Genomic DNA, 25,937 nt, shown 5'->3' on the forward strand with positions numbered 1-25,937 from the left:
AAACATTTCATTTTGACCTGTAGGATTGGCAAAAAAAAAAAAAAAATGTTGACTACAGCAATTGTGCCAGGTACACGATCACAAAGAGAAATGTACATATGATAACACCATAAAGCACCATAAACTGTTGAAAAATGTGCTTGGAGTTTGGTGCTGTATTAACACCAGTCCATCATTAAAATCTTCAATTATGATGACCGCTCATTCATAGCACTGCTGTTAAAAGTATCATTATGCACTGTTGACCAAAGACAAATTATTTCAGCATTGAGGGTCAGGTGACACATACAAAACATGGAAAAATGATGCATTTATTCTGTAAAACAGATGAGAAAAGGAAACTGTACACATAGGATTCTGGTAGTTTACAATGGGTACGACAGCATGACATCCTGTCGTGCAAGCTCCAGCAACATAGGGTCGTCGAAGAACTTGTTGATGCTGACATCCTCACTCAGTCCCTGTAGAAGAAGACCCAAGGAGTTTGGTGCACATATTTCAGAATAAAGAAGTACACACTGGAGTATGAACATGCATTAAAGAAGCAAGCCTGGAAACCCTCAAATACAGTGGAACCTTGTTGATACGATTCTGCGTAATACATTTTTCGGGATGATACGTTTTTTTTCTTTTCCCAATAGAACGATTTGGTTGGATAATACTTAGGATGATATGATTTTCGGATGATATGTTTTATTTTCCGGTTCCCGTGAAGATCGTATTAACGAGGTCCCACTGTATATGATTCTACATACTAAGTGTCGCCAGGTGTACACGACTCTTTCGGATAAACTGATGGCTGGTTCCTGATCAAATTTTTCACGGAGGTAGCATTTTGCAGTGTGTACTGTTTAATGTCATTGCCAATAAAGCTGAAGTGTGTTATCTGTGGTGACACCACAGATCATTTGGTGGCACCATCTGGCACTGGTATGGGGAAATGCACCTTTGACTGTAGCAGTTCCAGATGGCACCACTGTTCAACTGCATCAAAATCAACATTTTTTTTAGCAACACCCAGTACAGTCAAACCCACTTATAACAATAATCAAGTGACACAAAAAGTCCATTAATGTAACCGATAATTGTTATAACTGGGTTGCATGAAAAAAAAAGAAAAAAAAAAAAGAAATAGGAGGATGGCAGAGCTTTTGTGAGAAACTATTACGGCAGGGAGGCCAGTGCCCTTCCCCACCACCATTTTCCATCCGGCTGCCGATTATGTTGACTCGTTTAACTGTTTGACTCTGCTTCCTGCACGCTCCAATTGCGTGTAACAAGCCGCTGCAGTCGGCATTCAAGAATGGCACTGCTATAACAATTGCAAAGCGGGGACACGAGCGGCAAGTGACATGCGAGCTCCGCCAAGGCATCACTTTAGTAGCCTCAAAAAGGGCCTTTTAAAAAATGCGAGAAGGTTGCCGCGGCAGCCCCTCAGCTTGAGAAATCCATAAGAAACGCTGGAGCGAGATCGCCACAAACATTCCGCCGCGTACTTCTTACTGACTTGCATGAGAAAACCCTATGTCCGTCAGCTTTGCTTGCTTTACGCAAAGCTTGCAGACATCCTTCTCCGAGGCATCAAGGTGCTCCATGTAGTGCAGCGGAAGGTCCCTCGTGAAAACGAAGCCCCAGAGGGACTGAATCATCTGCAGGGCCTCTTGCGAGGACAAAGTTGAGGCAGCCTGCCCTACCACGTCATTGCTGCCGTCGTTGTCATCACTGTGCTCGTCATTTTTCCGATGCAAGCACGCTCGCGACGACCGCCTCATCAGTTAGAAGCACTTCATTTCAAAATGTATGTCGGTGCGCTTTCTTTTCACCAGCAACGTGGTGCATTGCTGATGATCAGCGGGCGGATCAGCCATGTTCCATTTTGGCGGTGACTCAAACGAGGCTGAGAAACCACGTGGCTAGGAACGAATTCGATGCAACCAACAAAGACGAGCACGAGCGGCTTAATTCGTAGGCAGAACTGTGCAGAATGAAGGGCCTGCAAGCAATCTGGAAGCAGCACCCAGCACTATCAGTGCTTAGTTGGCGCAGTCCATTTGTGTTTCGGAGGGTGGCGTGGCGCAAAGCTATGGGCGTAGCCCATTCATGTTCGAATGGGTGGAAGGGTGACAGGGGAGAGGCGCATGAAGCTGACGGTACGGAGAAGGCTGGAAAACAGTGTGCGGCAGCGTGCAGCGGCTTGAATTTCTCTTTTTCCTTTCAAGGATTTCGCATTCCATTACATTTCGGCATGGACACTCAGTAGCGAGACTTCATCGTTATAATGGATAATGCGGCATGGGGGCATTGTAGTAAGCGGGTTATTTCACTATAGAAAACATATTAAAGTTGACGGTGCAGCAGCTTCTCATTGTTGTAACCGATATATCGATAAAAATGATATCGTTATAAGTGGGTTCGACTGTACTTGAGCAAGCACTGACAGAACTTTAGACCAATCACAGTACCGTATTTACTTGCATAATGAATGCACTTTTTTTCCCGAAAAATATGCGCAAATTTGGGGTGTGTTTATTATGGGGAAAATTTTGAGCAATTTTTTTTCCGTGGCCACCTCTAAAAAAAGTCGCAGTTTCGCCCGAAAGGCAAACCATCGATTGTGATAGCAAATGCGTAGACAGCTGTACGAAGTAAGGATAGTAGTGTTATTGGCCTTATAAATTTGCAAAGTAATTTAACTGGCATGGTGGCAGCGCGCACAGGCAAGCATGAACACATCACACTCGATGACTGCGGACACTCGCTGTCAAGACGCTGGCGTGAGAAAGTGCGGCAGCAACAACGAGCGAAGTGACCTTCGTGCCGTTTGTCGCTTCAATGCGAACTGAGCGGCGATAACGGAGCACGCACAAAGGTATAAGCCGCCGTCGCACCTAGACTCAGCCCCCGATGTAAAGCACTTTCAAGATAATGCGCAGTTGCTGTGCCGCCCTCCCTCCCCTTCTCCCGGCGCCATGCGCGCGACAAAATACGGCACGTTTCTTCCCCCCTTTCCTCCCTTGAATGCGGGTAGAGCCGAATCATACCGTGTCTCTTCTACTTCACAGCAGCAAATTCAGGGTGCATTTATTACGCAGGAGAAAGAAAAATCCAAAATTTCACGACTAAAGTTAGGAGAGTGTTCATTAAGCGAGTGCGTTCATTACGCGAGTAAATACAAAAATGTGTAGTGCATATTTGTGCTGCTATGTCAGAAATACAATTGAGCTTATTTTAATGGTGATGGCATTGGTGTCCTGATACAGGAACCAAAATCTATGTCAACCACTTTGAGAATTGGTTTTATCTTGTTCAGTATTCCTGTCTGTGCATTTCTGTAATTTTGCTGGGACAGACACTTATAATGACAAGTCACAGAGCACTGAAACAGGTGCAAGGCAACACGTACCTTCCTCCTGCGTGTCTTGATCATGAACTCTCTTGCAAGGTGAGGGGCTGGCTGCGGCTCAAGGGGACGGATTACAATGCTTTTGTCCAAGGGATCACCAGGCACAATCTGAAAAGAGCATAAGTAAAAGTGGCATTACTGATCGGCCCCCATAAAGCTTTGCTTGACATAGATTTGACTCCTTAAGAAACTTAAAGGACTGACTTAATTGCTATAAATTTACTTCAAAAATGTGGTTTGATCATCTTGATCAAATACATATGGCAATATTTTGCCATAAGTATCGCGTGCCGTGCAACAGAGAGCTGCCACCGAAGTGGAGTAGCATCCTCGCTGGCAGCAGTGAATTCAGCTGGTCATGTCTGAAATCTCACGTCGCATACTGCCTGATTACGAAGATCATAAATGGCAATTGCAATGTACATGCAGCATACATATCACGCATTCGCATCGACGCATTCTACATCACCTATAGTTCTGTATTCGAAGCGTGCGTAGTGTCAGCGTCCGACTGTTTATTTTTGTTTAGGCCAATTGTCCCTGCCATTTGTGGCGATAACAGTGATAAACATGAACAGTGGTACTATAGTACTAAATGCACGATCCTCTCGCAGTCATGTTTCGTATTAAGTCTAAGTGCAATGAAATTCTATTGTGCCTCACACATCGTATGCTGTGAGTGCGAGGGTGAACCGACAAGGATGGTGACTTGATGCACACCGTCTTTCCATGCGCACAAGGGTAGTCTTCTCCTCTAGCCTGGCTGGTGCAGCGCATGGCTGTCGTGGCTGCGTGCACATGGCCACGCGCCTTACATTGGAAGTAATCTGCAGCAGGTGCAAGGTTGGGCTGGCCAGGACGGCTAGTGGCTTCATGTGCACAGCCTTCCAACATGCCTAGTGCTGGAGGTGCTGGAAGTTGTGTATCTCAAGTTGCGGAGATGCGTTGAAGCGGGAGGTAGACAAAGCGTTCACTCCTCTCTGCCTACGCTCTTCATCACGCCAGCATTGTGGCAGTGAGTGTTCACGGTCATCGCGTGAGGTCTGTTCATGCTTGCTTGTGCATGCGTGACACCATGCTTGTTAATTTAATCAGTAAGCAAATGTTTACTGCAATTTATGCAGCCGATAAAACTATGAACGTTCACGTAACTGTCGAATACTTTGTTATCGCTATCAATGCTTTATCTATCGTGTGACTCTGCTACTACAGTACTTAAGTCTCGAACAAGCTCGACAGCACGGAAGATGACTTGATTCTCGAGCGGTCACTTTTGGATATACTGTTAAACCTGCTTACCGTATTTATTCGAATCTAGGCTGATAGTTTTTTTCAAATAATCATATACGAAACTATAGGGTCGGCTTAGATTCAAGGATTTTAAAAAACGCGCCAGTCAGTATCGCAGCCGCTACTAGCCACGCCAGTAGCCAACTGAAGTACACGAGGGACGTCGCCATTTTGACCTGCGTCATATCTGTAATATGGGTATGGTGCAGCATTGGCGCGCAGTGTGGCGTTATCGTAATGGCACCAAACAGGTGCCACTATAGTGCCGCTTTCTAACGAATACCGTATTTACTCGAATCTAACGCGCACTTTTAACATGACCCGAAATCTGCGTTGGCATTTCAAAATGGCCACCTGACACGCGCGTCGAGCCTAGCTACTCTCTAGCCTAGCTACCTGTAGCATGCCGTAGCTTCCTCCGTGTGCTGCAGTACATGTGCTTAGGCAATAGTCTACCATCTGTCTTCACGTTCTCGGCATCTGCTCTATCAGCATGAAGTACCGAGTTCATCATGATGCCGCATTTAAAAGGAAAGTGATCATGTGAGCGGAGCCGGATGGAAATCGGGTCGCATCACGGGCGATCGGAGAATCCAAAACTTGTGAGCGGGACTGGTGCAAACAGAAGGAGAGTATTTTCGCCAGCAAAGCAATGCAGAACGGTTTCAGTGGACTGAAGCAGGACGTAATCTGCGACGATCCACTTCGGCGATACGATCGCCTTGGCCCTATCTTGAAAGCAATCTGCGATGGGGAAAGTCCGCCGCGTGCCGTATTTTTGCCGCGTTGAAGTGAGAGGCATGCTAGCACGAACGCGCGCTTTGTCTCCAGCATTTTGACAGTTCGTTTCAGCGGGCAACGAGCGAGATGTGTTCATGTTTGCAACTTTATACGGCCGATAAAAGTGCAATCCTTACTTCGTATGGCGGTTCACTAATTTGCTATCGCATTCGATGCATCGCCTTTCGGGCGAAACTGTGACTTTTTTTATTCATCGCAACTTCAGTGCATCAGGAGGAAATCCGTTTTTCCAAATGACAGAAAGTTGTATTTCTGTTTGAAAGCATGAAATGCGTGGCACTGTAAAGGACTTTTTTTTTTCCTCATAGAAAACGGGCGTGCGTTACAATCGAAGGCGTGTGAGAATCGAGTAAATACGGTAGTTGTGCTAGCCATAGAGGCATCGTCAAATGTTCAAGCCGGGCGGAACTTCAACATCGATAAGATAAACGTGTGTCGTTGGAGGTGGCCAGGGGAGATGCTTTATGCGTGTGCCACAACGAGGATGGCACTTACCCGGTACATTGATAGTGCGCTCCTTCAAAAAGTGCAGCATCTCTAATGCGCTTGATAGTACTGAATATAGTGCACTGTTTGAAGATGTCAGCAGTAAGGCAGATAGCGACAAGGCTAGCAGCGATGGTGACATAGAATGAGCTCGGCATGTTCATATTTAATAAATGCTGTTTCATTTTGCGAATGCTGTCCTCACTTTTTCGTTCGGCCTACATTCGAGGTAAGTTTTTTTTTTTCTGGCATCGAACTTTTGGGGGGTCGGCTTAGAATCGGAGTTGGCCTAGATTCGAGTAAATACGGTATAACGAACCTCCATATAACGAATTCCTGGATATAACAAAGTTTTTCTATTCCCCGCTGTTACTCCATAGAAGCACATGTATTTGAGATCTCTACGTAACGAAGTGGCAGCGGGAGACCCCCTCGAAATAACGAATTTTCCCCGCCGACAACCTAGAGATTCCACCCAAATTTTGTCATTTTTGCACGAGCAGCAACCGGAAGCACCTTCTCCGCCGCGACGGAATGCGAAGCGGCGGCGTCACGCTTGGTGCGCTCCAATTCACGGCGACTGCGAGGCGAGAGTGAGCGTATGTGTGCGTGCATGCGAGAGGCGGGCCTGCATCCCTCGACCCGGCGATCTTGCCACCGCGGGTGTGACCTTTCCCCCCCCCCTTCATTCAAACCTGATCCCGCCGCTTCCTGAAGCTGGCCTAGCCCGCCAAGCCAGCACTCTCCTTTTCTAGTAGATGTTGCCGAAGGAGAAAAAATTAAAATTAAAAAAAAAATTTTTTTACGCGCTGGCAGCGCCACTCTTTGGTTACTGCGCAAGTGTCTCTGCGCTTCACTTCACTAACCTGACACTAGGTGACACTACACGACGCCATTGGTAAGCGGTAAGAATCGAGTAAATACGGTAAGCGTTTCTTTTTCAAATTTTTGGGCCAAACCTGCATATAACGAAATCCTCTTTATAACGAAGTTTTTCAGGAATTTGTCAATTTCGTTATATCCAGGTTTAACTGTAGTTTTGCTTTCGCGGGACTCGGCTCGTCATGGCAATGAAGATCTCAAAGTGAACAGCTGACAGCTATCTTCGCACTGATAGCGAGCTTAGGACAGCGCCAGAAACACTTGTCAGGGACACTTTGACTGCCGAGTCATTCGAAATTTCGCGAAAATGAAACTACCTACGAAAGTGATCGCATGAGAATACCGCCCAAGGAAAGCTCCGTCTCTTCAGACAACGATGATGAGTGAAGAGAACTAGTTTCCAAATTGCAATTCCTTGAATAAAGGTACCATTTCTTTTCCCGCTCATATCGTGTTACTTTCGTGGTTTTATTTTTGTTTTGCATGACTGGAAAGTCGCCCCTCGCGTTACAATCGCGGTCACCTTACATTCGGGCAAATACCGGTATTGCATACCCATTATCAGGCGGCTGCAGTGTGCTCACGTGCCAGCCTGTGTCTGCTTAGGACCTTCTTTTTTTTCTTGCCCCTCCAACAGTACCAGAGAGGCGTTGTACGAGGTGGAGTTGTATAATCGAGGTTTTTAATACATTATTTCTAGGGGGGGGTTGCTGAGACCAAACCAATTCGTCGTAAAATGTGTGCTGTTGCATGACCGGGGGACATATAATCAAGGTTGCACTGTATATGGTAGTAACCACATGCAGCTTAACAAGTCAAATGCTGTGAGGAGCGTTTCAGAGCTGTGTGGCCACTCGAGAACCATTTCTGAAGAGCTTGTCAGTGGAGGGTATCTATGGCTACATGCAGGCAACAGTGAAGGACACTGTGCCCTTGCACAAGCCAGTCAGGCGGCATTTGAAGTCATATTTCCACAGTGACATCACATAAAGCATGCATAACACAAATGTCTTAAATGCTGCTCACTTTGAACAGTTACTTTACTGTTAAGCTGACTACAAGCAAATGTTAAAGAGATGAAGTGCTCTCTCACCTGCCAGTGGTGAAACATCGACAGGCAGAAGGCTTGGCCTTGGGTGTGGGTCCGGAGGTCAGTTTCAAACCCAAATGAGTCGATGGCTGGAATGAAAGCCTTGATCGTGTACAGTGGGGACCCAGGGACAGGTGCATCCTGTGTGACGTGACCTCTGCAAGCCAGAAACAAACATTGACAACGTGCTCTATATACGTCAAGACAAAGTTCATAACTGTCAACAAAAGAGGAAAGATATCAAAGAATTCAGTAAAAGAACTACACTATGTATTAAAGGGACCCTGAAATGACCTTGTACAAGCATACTGAGTGTTAGAGTAGGTCCTTTTGATCATTAAGTGATACATTTAAGGGTTCTGCATAAAGCGTGTAACTTACTATAAGGATTTAAAAATGTGCATTGCTTCCGATTGCAGTGGCACTTCCCTGGGTATTTAGACGCCCTATTCCAATCTAAGTAGCTGGCGAGGGTGAGATCAGTTGGACGAACTATCCGATTGGCTACCTACATTGCGTCACCGATAATTTTTCCAACTTAAATTGTGGTGAACAAATGTTCATAATAGTTGCAATGTTGGTAATTTGTTTCTATAAATAAAGCTAACAGAAAGAGAATACCCAACGAGAATTTATAGCTACACTCAAGCACTTCCGGCACACAGCAAGTGTTGTCCGAGTTAAAAAGTGCTCCGTGTTCACCTGAGCTGCGTAATCAGTGTTGGTCTAGAAGTTTCTTTTCAAATCTAGCGATTGGCGACATGTCAAGCAGCATCATCGTGTCCCTCTGCAAGGCAACAGGCGAGTGAAGTGGCTGCAGTGCATCAGACTGTCGATGTCTGATCGGCACCAGGATCTATGCATTTACGGCCATCACTTAACGCCGAAGGATTACTACTTACATGATTTTATTATAGTTAATCGTGACGTAACTGACAAGCATGTGATGTTATTGATGTCACAACCTATCAGTCATGTTAGTCATACATTCGTACCCTTCCATGCCAATTTTGGTTATATCCCAATGAACGAGACGCGAGTTTTCGGCAGATCTTATTTTTGTGTGTGACCACGATGACATGACATCACATTAGATAACGACAGCCCAGGCCCCTAAAGTGCTTCGCACTTAAAATGTGCCAACATGCCTGGCATGAAGACATGGTGCAGAATCGAAACCCAATTAGGTTCCACAATTTCTGCCCAGCTCTATATGAAAGCCTAACACCAGCCACAAAAGATCAAAGCGGTTGAACAAGAGATGCCCCTGAAGCCAACGTTTCGACAAGGAGACTTATCTCTGTCCGGGTTTTCACAGACAAATCCAATAGTCGAAATGTTATCGCCAGTAACATCCCTTGTTTGGACAGTGTTGATCATTTGAAGTCTCCATCTTCTGCGATCCTGTTTTTTTTTTTTTTTTAACCACAAAAGAAACTTACAACAAAAAGTAGAGGAAAACGCAATGCAATTTAGTGAATGCAGCAACCAAACATGGGCACCAACCTCCTCCTAGCAAGCACTGTGTAGACAGCGGAGACGCAGTCAGCAGGGGCTTGCACTTCCACAAAGTAGTACGGCTCCATGAGTCGCGGAGTAGCCATCAGGAATGCAGAATATGCCACACGTCGAGCCGTTGGGATGATCTGGCCACCTCCACGATGAATGGGCTCATTTGCTATTACAGCATCCAAGATCTTGAACTTGCAGTTACGGATGGCTGTGATTAAAGTGTCAGCAAATCAGCACAGTGCAGGTTGCTAGCACTCCGGAAATACAGTCATGTCAACTGGAACACCTTAGAGAAATGCTGGGAGCAAAATAATGTCTCTGATCTTGAAAGCAGAGTTGCTGATGGAAAGTCAAAGGCCACACATATTGTAATACTTTGGCACACTAAGCAAAAAAGAAAGCCTAAAATCCATTAGATCTAGTGGAAAATCTCTAAGATGGCCAGCACTGTATAAGAAAATTTTTTTTTTTTAACTAATGGCAAAGCTCCTGAAGCTGACCTCGATGCTTTGATGTTTCCAAGGAAATCATAGATGTTGTATGCAGTACAATGATGCACCAGGTACCACATGACATTTATTACTTTCTCACTTTGGAGGGAGCAAATAACAATATGAGAAGACAGTAATGTCTTACGTTCTTCACAAAGAGGTCCTTCTCGCGTGGCCCACTGAAAACCTTGGACAATGCTGTCTTTCACCATACTGAGAAGCCCTTTGTCAACCTGGAAAAGGAAAGCAGCACAGCACACACTATAGTGTTGGAAATGAAGAGATAAACGATTACTATACATGTCAAATCAACACGCAAGGGAATAATGTTTGCCCAGAAAAGTGATACCAAGATGCACACTTACTTTATTCTTTCGTGCAATTGATTTCGAATACAATCGAGATGATAGAAAATTCGCCGTGTGAAACCCGTATTAAACTTCAGCGGATTGTGCTATTTCAGCTCTACTTTCTTAGCTTTTAGGGAGTAGTCACTTTTACCAAATTACGGCTTTGAATGTTTTCGCTGTCTCACTCACTTCATTATAACGAGGGATTACTGTATTTTTCTCGGTACCTTGAACCTCTTAGTATTACTCGCTTCTTTCTATAGTGTGTTCTAGTCCAAAATGTGAACAACTGCACATAACAAACTGAAATGCAGACAAAGGAGCACAAAGGACTCGTTTACAGGATCAAAAGTCCCACATATCTAGTTAATTATGATAAAAATCAGGTTTTACAGGAATGTATTAACTGGTAAAAAAGATGCGTGACTGTATTGGGTCATTTTAGTGTTTTCGATCCCGAACGACGATGCCGGGAAATCACACGAAATGGGATCGTATCAACAATGTTTTACTGTATTGTTAAAACCGGTAATGTTGTAAGTAGGCTTGACTGTAGTTCTTTCTGTTTAATTTAAAAGGTTTTGATGTCTGTCTACCCTTAGTTTTTTTTTTTTTTAGAGTGCAACCCGGTTATAACAATGAAATTTTACTGGCATTTGAACATTGTTATAAGTTGGTTCGACTGCAATGCTATTTCTGCTTGACTCGTTGGCCAAATTAGCAAGCAGTCATGAAGGCAGAGCCCGATTTATTGAATTGCATGCTGTTAGACGCGAGAAATTTCGGTCGTTCTTATGCATAAAGTTTATTGGGCCAGTGGTGGTGCCATGAAGCTGCCTGAATAATCAAGCATGTCCGAATTATCAGTCGGCAACTGCATTAAAATTGCTCAAGTACCATAGCAGACAGCTGGTTGAAAAGCACCTTGCTGTAACACTACTAGACTTCAGATGCTTAATGACTGCAAAATGAGCAAATTTGAAAACTGTGTCAAGACAAATGCAAAGACTCAAGTTACCTCAGAGGGCAAGGTGTCATCCACAAGAATATTGGGGCCTGTAGCATCAGGTCCAAATGCCCAGATGGAACGAGCTGCAAGCAGATCCCAGTCATACTTGGTCTGGAAAAATTCTCCTAAGCGCTTCCGGTTCCATGTGATCTGCACCACCTCATTCTCAATGTCCTCTGCCAGGCCCTTTTCCAGCGGCTCAGCAATCATGGTGATTTTGTTCCTGCCAAGACAAATGATAAACACCGAAGCACATACTACAGTAAATACCGTATTTACTCGCGTAATGAACGCACCCCTCCCCCTTTTCCAATTAGGAAGTGTGTTTCTTCTTTTCCTCGCATTGAACGCACCCTGAACTTGCTGCCGTGAAGTAGGAGAGACACGGTACGATTCGGCGTCTGATATGGTGTCCGGCGGGTACGATTGTTTCGGATACCGTATCAGACGCCGAATCGAATGCCGAATCGTACCGTGTGTCTCCTACTTTTATTATATGGACACTCCAGGTGCATTTCTGCCGTTGGCGCCTATGATTGGGCCTCAATCTCCTGCGTTTGAGGGAGGAAACGCGCCGTATTCTGTCGCGCGAACGGTGAGGCCACGTGCACCTTATCTTGAAAGCGATCTGCTTTGGGGGCTGAGTCTAACAGTGCAGTGGCGGCTTATACTTTCGTGCATGCTCCATTCTCGCTACTCAGTCTGCATTGAAGCGATACACAGCACAAAGGTCACTTCGCTCGCTGTTGCTGCTGCGCTTCATCATGCCAACATTTTGACAGCGAGTGTTCGTGGTCATTGAGTGTGATGTGTTCATGTTTGCCTGTGAGCGCTGACACCATGCTTGTTAATTTACATAGTTAGCAAATGTTTTCAAGTTTAATATGGCCGATAGAACTATTATCCTTACTTTGTGTAGCTGTCTACACATTTGCTATCGCAATCGATGGTTCGCCTTTAGGGTGAAACTGCAATTTTTTTAGAGGTGGCCGCGGAAAAAAGATCTCTCAAAATTTTACCCTCCATAATGAATGCACCTCCCAACTTTGCGCATATTTTCAGGAAAAAAAGTGCATTCATTATACGAGTAAATTCGGTATATATACCGTTTCATGCATAACAGGCAACACTACAAAGGCTAGAGAGACTTCTCTCACTGTGTGCATCTGCGACCAAAAAGTAGTGCGTCGCACATATTATCAGGTACGCGCCATGTTATTCGATGTCTCGCACTTTTATCCCGAAATACGAAATCTCGCGTATTTATTTCATAAAAGACGTCGGAGATCCGAACCTATTTACCACCAAACGAGGAGAGTAACATGTTTCTGCGACCAGCATTCACAGTGCAACACTTGCCTTCGCGATGAAAACATAATATGTTGCCTATTAGAAGCACAAATATGTGCAAGTACTAATACCGTATTTATTCGAATATAAGGCAAGGTTTTTTTCCCAGAATCTTTAGCCTTGAAGTCATGCCCCTCCTATACGCCAATTTTGCCTTTAGGTGTGGCTTTACAGCAGCGCACGCTGCGATACCATGAAGCCACACTATAAAGCGAAATTTGCATTGCTCTGAAGCCACACCTAAAGGCAGCCATTCGCATGTAACCCACAATCCGTGTTTGAAGCTCTCTTCACCCTATTTCATGGTTGCCATTTTGCATTTTGGCTGTATGAATAATTCAATAGTTCGGGCAATCCCCACCAAGTCTGAATAATCATTCGGCTACTCTATATCACCTTATACTAGTGGCATACTTGAGGTTTTTTTTCTTGGGTCCCGCAACTGCACCCTCACCTTATAATCGTGACCGCCCAATAATTGAATAAATATGGTATGTCATTTGACATAAACATCCATCCGCAAGTCGTAGTAGTTGTAATATATGAAGTACAGTCAACGTCCGATTTTTCGGGCTCCTTAGAGGCCGCGAGAATGTCCGAAAAATCGAATGCATGTCTTTTACTGTCCCCAAGAGCTCAAGTTGCCACAGGCACGTCCGAAATAGCTCTGAAGGCCTGCCAGTACACTTATTAGGCGTAGTGGTGCTCATACTGTGATAGGAGACGGCAGGTGCATGCGTGTATAATTAAGGAATAGATACGGTGTCCCGCAAAAATTTCCCCTTCCCACTCTTAATATGCTTCACCGCAATACTTTGCTTATGCTTTACTGCATCACACTGCTGTATTGAGGCGAAGCTGCCTTTCAAGAACCGGCATTATACAACGCGCCATGCTTTCCGAGCTTCCAGGACACTGGCGAGGATTACAAAGGCTGAGTCGACGCCATTGCTAACAGCGGCATGTTCTTTCAATGAAAAACATGGCAATAGACAGAAAGAAGCTTGGTAGCAAACGTCGAAGTTGCTAGACATAGCGTTGCCACAGTGGTGGCTACGGCTTCCAGCGGATCTGCGTGCAAAAGCGCCGGTTCGAGGAGGCCAGATAATCAAAATGGCGGCGATGGTGCCGACGATTAATGCCCCTTCAGACCCGTTGTTAATTTCAAAAAAGTACAGAAAGTCGGACGGCGAAGGTTTTTTGCGTCCGAAATTACATACGTTCTTATACATTGACTCTATGGGGTACGTGGTGGTGCCGCGAAGGCGTCCGAATTATTGGGCCTGTTCGAAAAATTGGGTGTCTGAAAAATCGGTTGTTGACTGTAGTTGTTTCGGAGAAAACATTGCAGATCAAGAACAACTCCGCTTTGAAACGTGCGGTGTGACACTTCTAAGACTGCACTGCTTGCATTGCTTACACAGTGCTGCCTGCTATTTATGAAACGAAATACTGTCCATGTTCAACAAAAACTTGTCAAGTGAGTGTGATGCAAGGTCAAAATAAAGTGAGCACTCACCTAAGGTTGAAAGAAAATAAACATATAATTGATGTTTCAAGGGCGCTTGTTCACAATCATCAAACTGATTAAAGATTGTGATTCTGAACAAGGGACTCACAGCAGCCCCGAAACGTATATTACATGTTTGCTTTCTTTCAATCTTAGGTGAGTGCTCGTTTTACTTTGACCAATGCAGTAAATACAGCAAAACCTTGTTATAATAAAGCTGCCTTCGACACAAAAATACCTTCATTTCTTGTGCTTGTTTAAAACATTTTTTCCTTACATGCTGATATCAGCAAAGAAAACTTTTAGCCTTCCTTAATTATATCCAATAATTTGTTATGCTCGTGTTCATTATATTGTCACTGTTAGAATGACAACAACAGACAGATTTCTTAATACAGTGAAGGGCACAGAAAATACCATGAAGCTAGTTACACAAGCCAGCTACTCTGCAATGGGCAAAGGGTACAGCATGAAGCCTTTCCAAAATGCTGCCAGTAATAATCTCGGTCACTTTCGAATGCAGTGGCAACGGACACGTCGGTGTCTATGAGCAATGGCATTACTGGCACTGTGCCAAGATAGTGTGCTTGGAACGGAGTAAAGACGATTGATCATAATTGCAATGCAATATTTGAATCCAATCATCCGAGCATAATCGCTTCCAGAGATGCAAAAAGATGACGCTGCTACTTTCTGCATCATAATGACTTCCAGCCAATTTAACTTCGAAAACCAAAACTGAACTGTGGAAGAACGAAAGTGCCATGCTTTTAGCAGACGACCACAAGTGACATGTGGTTGGCGCAGCATGGCCTTTGTCGCTTTTGTGCCATTAAACCTGAATTAACTAACAAGTGACATGGCATTTTCGCCATCCCGTTGAGCAAGCATGACGATCTCGCTGAAACGGTGTGAGCTTGCATGGTGGCTTCTTTTGGGCAACACCACGTAGGCCCAAAAGCGCCAGTCCTCCTCAAAAGTGCCGATCATCTTGCTCAAGCTCCCTATTAATAAGCTGTGACCACATTTATGCATCAGTGATAGCGTCCTCCTGAGAGGGAGAGAAAAAATTGGCCGCATATCTACTCGCTTCGCTGCAAATGACGTCGAAAGACGATAGTCTTCTGCCGCCCCTGATACGTAACACCCTCTCTTTTCCCCCTTCCCACCCCTCCCCTCTCATTCCTCCCATGATGGATGCAATGGAGGTTTTGCTGAATTCAATCCAAATTTCCCGTGTTCGCCCTGCTCTCGCGCCATCTGTTGGGACCTTTGATTACTGTTGGCTCACAGCCGGCTACAGAGCCGAGGCTTCAGTCGGCTTGTTTTTAACGCATACCGTCTCTTCGACACCATTTCTCACGCTTTGATTTTTCATTTACGAACGTAAAAGCCAGTCCTATGTGTATTCTTAATTAAATGAACGCCGCGGATCACGGTTATGTACATATATTTTGCCTCAAATAGGCTTGAGGTTTCCTTTGCGTTGTATAATGTTGATGTGTATGATCCTGTCCCACCAGTGTTAGTAGTATGGGTGGTTTTGGCTGGGCGGTTGAATCGAGCGACAGACAGACAAAGTTTTTCGTGTTTAAGTAGCCCAAGAAAGACTCCCGTCTTTAAAAAAAAAAAAAAAGCTTAGACTCCTGCTGACCGTTTCTGCGTGAGGCCGAGATCACAGCAAAGTGGCATAGAGCAGCCGAGCAAGTGTGCACAAGCGGTGAGATATAGAACGAAGGGGAAAATATAAGTGAAAAGCTCGGCACGGCACAGCTAGCGACCTGCCGCCAGGTACAAAGCAAGTGCCAGCGATGCTGCTGACACTGCCCCGTTGCTTTTTTCCCTTGTATTTCCCAAGTCGAGATTTCAAGGTATCCGGAATCCGGTGCAAAAATTTGTCAATATAAGCGGTAAAAAACATGAGTTGACATCACGGCCATAAAAAAAGCTTGACTTAACCAATATTTCGAGATGCCAGAGTTCGAGGTAACGATTGTTTACTGTTATTTTGTGACTGTTGTCTAGCGCTACCAGCTACAAAGAAATTAGGGTTTCAGATGGCAAGAGCAGGATTAACAAACGCACGGCACGGAGCTGGTCAGGCTGTGCAGGATTTGTCACGGTGGCGGTGCAGTTGCAAGCGGAAGATGCCATCCAATTCCAAGACTGGTTCTGGCGCAGGTAGGGGCAATTTTGGTCTATCTTTTTGTTTGGAACAATTAGCGCAGGAGTGTGACCGCCAAGATTGGCATAGGTACACATCTGCTGTGCTTTAACAAGGGAATAAAAAAAATATTTCAATTTGAAAAAAAATTTTTTTTTCATTCTTCCTACATAAACAGCAGTTCAAGACACCTAGGTTTAACTGAAATCTATGCACTTTGCTTCCTTTTTGTAACCTTTGTGCTAACAATCATATTCAAATCAGAGCAATACAATATCTTCATTTGCAACCTTAGCTATGAAATATCCGACCACCTTAGTCTCAGCCAAACTGGATAATTTGGACGTTAACAATGTTTTCATAGCCGCAGTTAGTGCAAACAACTGGAAGCGCTATCAACTCCTGTTGTCAAACACACCACAATTGCACAGCCAATATACATTTTCAGCGGAAGTGGCTCACTCTCGTTTCCATGAGGGCATTCAGTATGCTTCAATGAACTATACGAAACCAACTGAAGCGATGACAGTAGATTCCTAACAATCTTGAAAAGGCCATAGAGATTCGCTTACTTCAATGGAAGTTCACCGCCTATTTATCAGAAAGAAACTAATTAAAGGTACCTAAAACCGTTTAACATATTCAAGAATTCGGAAGATGACACTCTCTCTTAAAGTGAGTTTACAGTAAATAGTATAAGTAATGACAGGAGAGTTCAATTTACAAGAATAAATCCAGCTCACTTTTTGTTGGGAGTTTCTGCAAAACACTTCAACGATGAAGTTTCCACAACTGTCTCACAAAAGCAGACTACCGGGTCAGCAACCTTGATATCTGCAAGTCCAAACGATGAGAAGAAAAGGCGATTTGTCATGACAGTCACGAAGAATAAATGAGAAAATATGCACAACATGAAACTAAAGTGCTTGTGTTAAACTTGCACATCGAAGCTGCCATAATGTAAAAAAAACAAAAAAAAAGAAAAACTGCTTCTTTATTTAGAGCAAACAAAAGATCCTTCCATTATGATACTGCCACTGTATCTCAATGACTGTTTGCTCCACTAGTAAGAATGAGGTGATGGGTTCACAACTTAGCCACAAAACCCGCTTGATCAGAACACAAAGTGCTAATATGCTAAGGCACATGTCAAAATTGGCACGCTAAAACATTTTGCTGCTGTGTCTGTTGCACCCTTAAAAATAAATAGATTAAATAAATCAATACATGCATGAGCTGCTACTACCTAATACTATAGCATGAAAAAAGATCTGTAGAGAACCACACTGTCATACCAATTTCTGAATACATCTTCCTCAAGTCATGCATCACACAGTCGAGATACAGTTCTCCTGTTCCAAAGATGACATGTTCTCCCGATTCCTCCACCTGCAATTGGCACGTTCAAGTTTAAAAACAAAATCTCATTAATTAGAATAAACATAAAAACCTCCGTCAATGAAATTTGAGCAGAATTGGCACAAGCATGTTATCACTCGCATCTGCTTCTTTGCTTTCAAGGAGTGCAGAAAGAACACTGAACAATTATAATAAAACTGATTCATACTAATTACTTCTGGTTACGCCAACACCTCACAAATCTGTGCTATCTAATGCCATTAGTTTCATTAATAGCCTGGTTATGGGTTACCATATGGTTTATCGAATTTAGAAGTGTGTCCAAGTTGAAAGGGAAAAGAAATATGAAGATAAGCTGGCTTGGTAAGACAAAGAAGGAACAAAAGTACAAGTAGAAGGCAGGTGGTGACATGGCCTGTAAATATGTGCACGAGCTCCTCATAATGTCATGAATTTTGAGAGCGCCTGCTGGGCCCCTAATTTCACTCTTATCAATAACGAATTTATTACCTCACAAGAGTCCACGTTCAGCCTGGCAAGTTTCAGAGACTTCGGTGTGAAAACTTTAGAAAACATGTCACTGCAACGGAGTCTATGTCGTCAGAGATGCCTTCAGCCCCATGGCTTTGCCATAAAATTTATAAAGCCAATGCAAGTTAGGCCTTAATTTTCTATGCTATAATAATCATTTTTCTGCCAAAGAAATATGAACTGAGTTTTGAAAGAATGTCTCTCATGTCTAAACTGATTTAACCTCATGCTTCGAACGAGCTCAGCTTGTCCATGGCTATAATGTAAAACTTTGTTAATTAGACCCTCGTTAATTTGCAAAACTGGATAATTCACACTCGTTCTCTGGTGCTGGCAGGTGCATGCATTGTTAATGGAATGAAACTCTAATTAATTCGGACATATTGGGCCACACATCGGTTAATTCCGACAACTCTCGCAGCACAGAGCACCACAAATGTGGGACACTAAAGAGCAAAAGCGGTGCTAATGTCCAAAAGAAACGAAGCAGCAAAGTCCGCATCACCATAGTCACCAGTGGAAATCATATGAGGAACACTTCGTGCCTATTTGTGCCTTTATAGCCTTTATTCTTGTCTTTACTGCCACGCATCACTGCGTTGGCCGCGTGCCTCCATAACTGTGCAGTTGCCATCCATGATTGCACTGATAGCAACCATGGTTTCGTCTGCAGCGGTTGCGGCAAACAGTAATTTCGTTTTGACTCAGTGCAATGGCTTGCCGCACAATGTCACAAACATGTACGGTGGAACCTGTGAAGGATGAAGAGCGCCGGCTAAATCGCGGTGGACGGACTATCTGTTGGTGACCAGCTCACTGATGAAAAAAATAATCTGGATGTGCGTGTAGTAGTGAAATGTGCGTCTCGAAAGAAGAATGCGAAGGTGCGAAGGCACTTTCCCCTTCCCCTTCGCTCGAATGAGAAGGCAGTCGCGAGGCCTTTGCTGCTGTGAGCACTAATCAGTCACAAGATGACGAGAATTGCAGCTTCCGCACTGCTTTTGTGCAAAACAGAAACGAGATTTGCTGATTCATTCAGTAAATAAAAGTGTGTTGATGCATGTGCACCGCAGCCGCACTGTGAAGGATGTCGCGAGGCATTCGTCGCTGCGAACGCTAATCAGTCATGAGATGACAAGAATGGCAGCTTTTGGATTGCTCTTGTGCAAAATAGAAACAGGATTTACTGATTCATTCAGTAAATAAAAGCGTGTTAATGTAGTAAGCATTTGCGTATTGTTGTCTTGATGCCCTCGATAGTTCTACATTCGGTTAATTCAGACAGTTTTCTTCGTCTCATGAAACCTGAACTAAAGAAGTTTCACTGTAGTCAGAATTTCAAAGCAATTTAGACGAACAGAGCGCGTCTTGTCAGCACTCGAATGCCGTGTTTATTGCAGTTTTTGAGTTCTGATACATAGATGGAAGCCCTTTGTCAGCACACAAAGACTGCATTTTTGAAATCGCGTTCCTTGGGCACAGATGGTGCAAGCAAAGCTCTATGCGAAATTCTGTGCTTCGTAAAATTTCACAGATTTTGTGACCTGCCTTAGCAGGGGAAGAATGGGTGAAAAACTTTATCTGATGCTGAACCTTGCTTCACAGAGTACTCAATTTTGAAGCACTGTAAAATAAAGCATTTATGCCCATATGGGCATAAAAACAGATTGGACTAGTTTTACGTTTTACCAGCCCTGGGGATAGGGCAGCCCACCGGCGCTGCACGCGCCTCCCTAATATCTAGTTCGCTCGCAGCACCCTCAGCCTACTTTTCTTCGTTTTGCGCCTCAGATAGGGAGAACCGCGCCACCTGCCCCACTGGCAAGTGGCCGCGCGCACGCCGGCCACTTGCCAGAAGCGCCGAAAAGTCCAGCTTTATAAGCCCGAAAATCACAAGAAACTGTGAGAAGCGCAGTTACACGGTCTGCGGAATGTGAATGGCTGCACTCTTTTTCGGAGAACGAATCCGCTCGCTGTTCGCGGCCACTGCCGGAGCACACATGCTGAAGCCGTTCTGGTGCAGCGTGGTGCAATTTCGGTCAATTTTCTGTGTTTGGCGCAGTTTGGCACAGGAATCTATGTTTGTATCTAAATGGCGCAATTGGTGCAGGAGTCCCACTCCTGAAAGCACTAACAACAGCTCCAAGATAAACTTGACAAGGCACAGTTCACCAAAAGCCATAAAAGTAGCTCAGGACAGAAACGAACTGAGCTTGCCTAAGGCCTTTAAAAGGTTACACTAAAACCAACATAATGACGCTTGTGCTAAGTCCCAACAGGAGAGAAGAAAGTTTTAAAGTGCCACTATGTTCACTGACCTTGGTGTTCACAAGGGGATATGATTTGTTGACTTTCCGTAAACCGTCCAGCATTTTCGGCAGCTCGGATGGGTTCACAGGCTCCACGGCAATTTTGATGACAGAATGTGTGCAGAAGCGTAAGGGATGAAAGATGAAAAGCTCCTCCTGAATGCCAATGTCTACTATGGTTGAGGTCTTCACCACTGGTTGGTCGATGCCTTCCATGAGCACCCAGTTGCCAGCAGGAACCCTGTTCACCTCAACCTTGTACCTAGCCCAGATACAGAAAGGATGCATGTATAATAACAGAAAGCACATACACTCACAGTGTCTGTCAAGCTGCAAACATAGTACTTTCCTTTATAACTTGAAGTGCACCCAACATCTCAGAACAATGATCTCTAAACAGAATGAGGCTCAGTTTTAAATATACATGCGTGCAGTGCACCGTCCTCGGTCACAGTACGAGCGCTGAGACGTCTCATAACTGTACTGGCAGCCATTCAGAGCTGTTCCTGACATAGCTGTGGCGAATGGTGGCCTTCCTCACAGTTACGTTTTTCTGGCTGTTACATTTTTTTTTTTGCGGTCCCTAGAAAAACATATCAACGGGGTTCTACTGTACTACATTTTTAAGGCACCAATGAACTACCTAAACTTGCCAAACAAAAACGAGCATTGCCCACATATAAAAAAACAACACCTAACCAACACCAACATGCGCGATTCTTGTGCAAAAACCTGGCAAGCAACTTGTACATGAGATGTGCACACAGATAGTATAGTGTATTTCTGTACAACAGTTGTCAAAGAGTGCATGTTACTAGCACCGAGGGAGCAACATCTTTTAATTTTCCAGTCATGAGAAACTGTTGACTGTTACAACCGATGGTGACTTAGAATTGAGTAAATGCTGTACATTAAAAAAGCTTAGCTTTGTTATGAAAAAAAAAAAAAAGTGACCAGGTAAGGAAATGGGCCAATATTGAAAGAAAGAACAGTGGCTGCAACTACATGCTTACAGCTTTATGAGCACACATCTTATGTTTGGGGGTGGAAACCTAAAGCAGTCTCTTGCATACATTTGCAGAGAAAAAATTGTTTTGAACACTTGGGTTCCCCCTTTTTTAAAGGTCCTTAAATGATATATAGCTACAAAGCCATTCTAAGGAAGAAAATATACACGCAAGGCCTACAAGTATTCGTAACACCTTGCCAACGTTTGTGATATTACAAAGCCTGTTACAGTGTAGACCACTTATAACGTAAGTCGCCGGAGTCGCAAATATCCACACTATAAGCGGTACTGCACTACAGTATAGACCGCTTATAACATAAGTCACCGGAGTCGTGAATATCTGCACTATAAGCGGTACCACACTATAACCAAAACGATTCTCAGGCCCTGCACGTATGCAAAACATGTAGACCAAGCAGCCGCGCGTATCCGACAATCGAAGCGTGCGACTGGGAGTTTTGCATCCGTTTAAATTTACAAACATTGAAAGGTTAATGTCCAAGTAGCCACGATCTTCGCATGAAGCAGACAAAGTAAATTTTTAAAAATGGCTCAGTTTTGCCCGAAAGGCGAAGCATCAATTGCGATAGCAAATTAGTTGAGAGCTATAAGGAGTAGGAATATTAGTTTTATCGGCTGCATAAACTTGACACATTCGCTTACTAACTGAATTAACAAGCGTGGTGTCAACCCGCACAAGCAAACATGAATAGACTCGATGACCGCAGACAACCACTGTCAAAATGCGGGCGCGGGGAAACGCGGCCGCCGCAGTGAGCGAAAGTTCGTGCGGTCTATCGTTTCAACGGAAACTGAGCGGCGTAAGCACAGCGCATACAAAGGTCAGAGCCGTGTGGAGATCGCTTTCAAGATACGGTGCGTGCGACAACACCGACAGCCGGCACAGGTGCGAACGCATTTGTTGGCAGTGGAGAAGCCGCCCCCCCCCCCCCCTCCCTCCCGCGCTGCCTTCCCGCTTTGCTCCTTTCGCATGGGAGATTGCGTCGCCAGTTCCCCTTGCGCTCGGTTGCAAGATACGCATTTGGTGCTACAGCGCAGCGTCGCCCCCCCCTCCCTCCCATACGCCCACGGCCTTTCGCGCGATGGAAGTCGCGTTTTCTCTCCGCTGTGCGTTCCCTCTCCGTGAAAGCGCGAGGGGGACGCGTGCTTTCACTCGCACATATGGCGCGCGGCAATGATTTTATCGCCCTTGGACTCACGCTCCACGTCTCATGCTCCTCCTCCGCATCACCCTCGTTGACCTCCTCTCTCATCGGTGGGTGCACCTCGTTGAGAAGCGTGCTCGCTACTGCCCTTGTTGGCGAGATTTTCCCGCGGAAGCCGCATTATAACCGGTATTTCGTCTCACGCAGCTGCACTGTAAACGGTATGCGTATACAGTGTAGACCGCTTATAACGCATAGCCCGCGGCCAACGCGGTGTTATGCGCGGCGGTAAACACAAGAATACAGGCTTTAAAGACACAAATAGGCTCGAAGCGTCCCGGCGTTGCTGTCATTCACGTACGATTTCAACTGATGGCTGTGGCGATGCGGACTCCACCGCTTCGTTTCGGTTGGACGCTAGCGCCGTTCTTGCTCTTTTGCGTTGCACATTTGCGGCGCTCCTCGCTCACCGAGCTCCGAAAGTAGACCGAATAAACCGATGTGTGGCCAAATAAGTCCAAATTAACGAGATTTTGATTGCATTGAATAATGCCTATGCCGGCCGGCAGCACGCACCTTGTTGCAAAGCGTGCTCGCTGCCGCCCTTGTCGGCGAGATTTTCCCGCGGAAGCCGCATTATAACCGGTATTTCGTCTCATGCGGCTGCACTGTAAGCGGTATGCGTATACATGGAGTTCTATGGGAGGGTAAACGGGAGTCGGAAAAGGTCGCGTTGTAGCCAGTTCTGCACTATAAACGGTTACGTTATAAGTGGTCCATACTGTACATGGAGTGCTATGGGAAAATTTACGGGAGTCTGAAAAGACCGTACTATATCCGGTCCTGCACTATAAGCGGTTACGTTATAAGTGGACTATACTATATAACCAAACTATTGCGATAATGGCCACTCAAGGCGCATTTTCTGCCATCGCAGTCACCATGCTCTAGGTTCCGTATTTGCTTACTAAATAAATTAACAAGCCCAGTGTCACACACGCACAAGCAAACATGAACACATTTCGATCGTTGACCGCGGAAACAAACTGTCAAAACGTTCGATTGACGAAGTGCGGCAAGCGAATTGACCTTCATGCTATCATGCCTCTCGCTTCAACGCGACCTGTAAACGGCGAAAACACAGCATGCGGCAGACTTTTCCCGTCGCAGATTGGTTTCAAGATAGGGCCAAGGTGATCATATCACCGAAGTGGATTTTTGCAGATTACCTCCTGCTTCGGTCCACTGAAACCGTTCCACATTGCATTGCGTTGCTGGCGAAAATCCTCTCCTTCTGTTTGCACCAGTCCCGAACGCAAGTTTCGGATTCTCCAAACGCCCGTGATGCGGCCCGATTTACGTCTGTCTCCGCACACATGATCACTTTCCTTTTAAATGCGGCATCACGATGAACTCGGTACTTATGCTGATAGAGCAGACGCAGAGAATGTGAAGACAGACACGTGTACTGCAGCACATGGAGGAAGTTACGGTAGCTAGGCTCGAGAGTAGCTAGGCTTGACACGCGTGCGAAACGGCCATTTCGAAATGCCGACGACTATATGGTAATGCAGTTTTAGGGTCGTACTCGATTCCAATGTGCACGCAATTTTTGGACCTGTTTTATTGGAAAAAAAGTGTGCGTTAGATTCGAGTAAATACGGTATTTGTGGCTTGAGGGGAGCCTTTGCCGTCTAGGTTGACTGCCGAACTTCCAGGCAGCCGCACTGTAACCGGTATTTCGTGTCCCACAGCTGCACTATAAGCGATACGTGTATACATGGAGTGCTATGGGAAAATTAACGGGAGTCTGAAAAGACCGTATTATATCCGGTCCTGCACTATAAGCGGTTACGTTATAAGTGGTCTATACTGTATTAGGATAAGTTCTACCCCTAAGACACAAAAATAATGTATACCCGTACCTTGATTCATGGACCCAGAGTCTACCGACAGCTAACACACGGGAGTCCTCTTCATCTGTGGATGTATAATTCTCACCAAGAATGCGCACATCTTGATTGGCATGAAGCGTGCCACTCATTACACGTCCAAACACATGAAAACTTGTGGCATCCTGAGTTGAGTACTGTTTTGTGGTGTGCACAATCAGTGGGCCCTGGTAACAGAAGACAAAATGATGTTCTTATTATGCTTAGAATTATAGCAAATGAACTTGCAGGAAGACTACAGAACATGGAGCCTATGAAACAGCTGTTTTTCCCACAGTATATGACCTGGGGGGGATGTTCTGTAAGAGCTGTCCACTTCGGCAGTCGCCATTGGCTCAGGCCTCACAAGCGCGAAGTGCCAGCCAGTCTCCTTCGTGCTCATGAGACCTGAGCCAATGGCTGAGTAGCACTGACAATTGGGCGAGTTGGTACAGACACATGGCTTCTGAACGGCGCAACAAGGAAGACTAAAAGACGAAAGATCACAAGAACACAAGCGCCGGCGCTTGTGTTCGTGTGATCTTTCGTCTTTTCGTCTTCCTTGTTGCGCCGTTCTGAAGCCATACTGAGCCAATGGCGAGAGCTGAAGTGGACAGTCCACTAGAAGGACTCTTACAGAATACCCCCCCCCCCCCCCCTGGAATCAAGGAGTACCTTCTGCAGAAGAATCCTGAACTGAGTGAATTGGAATATATTCAAGGTCTATGCATTTCTTCAATATATATTTCCCTGGCCTAACAGGTTGCCGTCAAACTTTGGATTTCATATATTCAAGGTTGTAGAGCACAAAGAAAGACAGAAAGTCGAGACAAATGAGCATCATGGTGCACTTCATGCTCATCCACGCAGCCCATGTATCGTGGCCTCTCTCAATAGCAGGCTACACCCCCAGACTGCAAAGAACTTCAGTGTTCATGTGGCTTCCATCGCCCAAAGCACTTCTTTTAGCAACTGTACCATGATGTGCAAAGCCTGCTTGCTTGCTTTGTGCTAGGAGCAAGGCGGGCAGTTTTCAGAGATGCAAATTTGGTTCAAATACAGTGGAATCTCGATGATACGATCACGGCTAATACAAATTTCCGGATGATACGAATTTTTCTGTGGTCCCGGCCAAGCCCTATTACTTGGCAACGTGCTAGAGTACGGTTGTTACGAATGAATTTTCAACCCGTGTCGGTTGATAGGAATAAACGCCGCCCCACCGACGGCCGAGAAAGAGAGCAGCGCGCAGTCACGCGCTTTCTCCCTTTCTCTTTTGGTGCGGAGGCGCGGA

General features: G+C 45.0%; 1 protein-coding gene across 2 annotated transcripts in view; it reads right to left on the reverse strand.

Moving 5' to 3' along the window:
- Window positions 1-274: 274 nt before the first annotated feature.
- Window positions 275-25,937, reverse strand: part of LOC119441946 (116 kDa U5 small nuclear ribonucleoprotein component-like) — a 47,139-nt gene continuing 21,476 nt past the window's right edge. For both annotated transcript variants that reach the window (XM_037706626.2, XM_049661761.1), the window contains exons 15-24: window positions 24,638-24,831; window positions 20,547-20,799; window positions 17,634-17,727; window positions 17,082-17,172; window positions 11,324-11,537; window positions 10,101-10,188; window positions 9,459-9,672; window positions 7,956-8,109; window positions 3,404-3,511; window positions 275-461 (exon numbers count right to left, since the gene is read on the reverse strand). In XM_037706626.2, coding sequence (XP_037562554.1) covers window positions 366-461; window positions 3,404-3,511; window positions 7,956-8,109; window positions 9,459-9,672; window positions 10,101-10,188; window positions 11,324-11,537; window positions 17,082-17,172; window positions 17,634-17,727; window positions 20,547-20,799; window positions 24,638-24,831 — 1,506 coding nt within the window. In that variant the 3' untranslated portion in view covers window positions 275-365. The remainder of the gene's footprint in view (window positions 462-3,403; window positions 3,512-7,955; window positions 8,110-9,458; window positions 9,673-10,100; window positions 10,189-11,323; window positions 11,538-17,081; window positions 17,173-17,633; window positions 17,728-20,546; window positions 20,800-24,637; window positions 24,832-25,937) is intronic.

This window comes from Dermacentor silvarum, chromosome 2 (genome assembly GCF_013339745.2).
Source record: "Dermacentor silvarum isolate Dsil-2018 chromosome 2, BIME_Dsil_1.4, whole genome shotgun sequence".
Lineage (NCBI taxonomy): Eukaryota > Metazoa > Arthropoda > Arachnida > Ixodida > Ixodidae > Dermacentor > Dermacentor silvarum.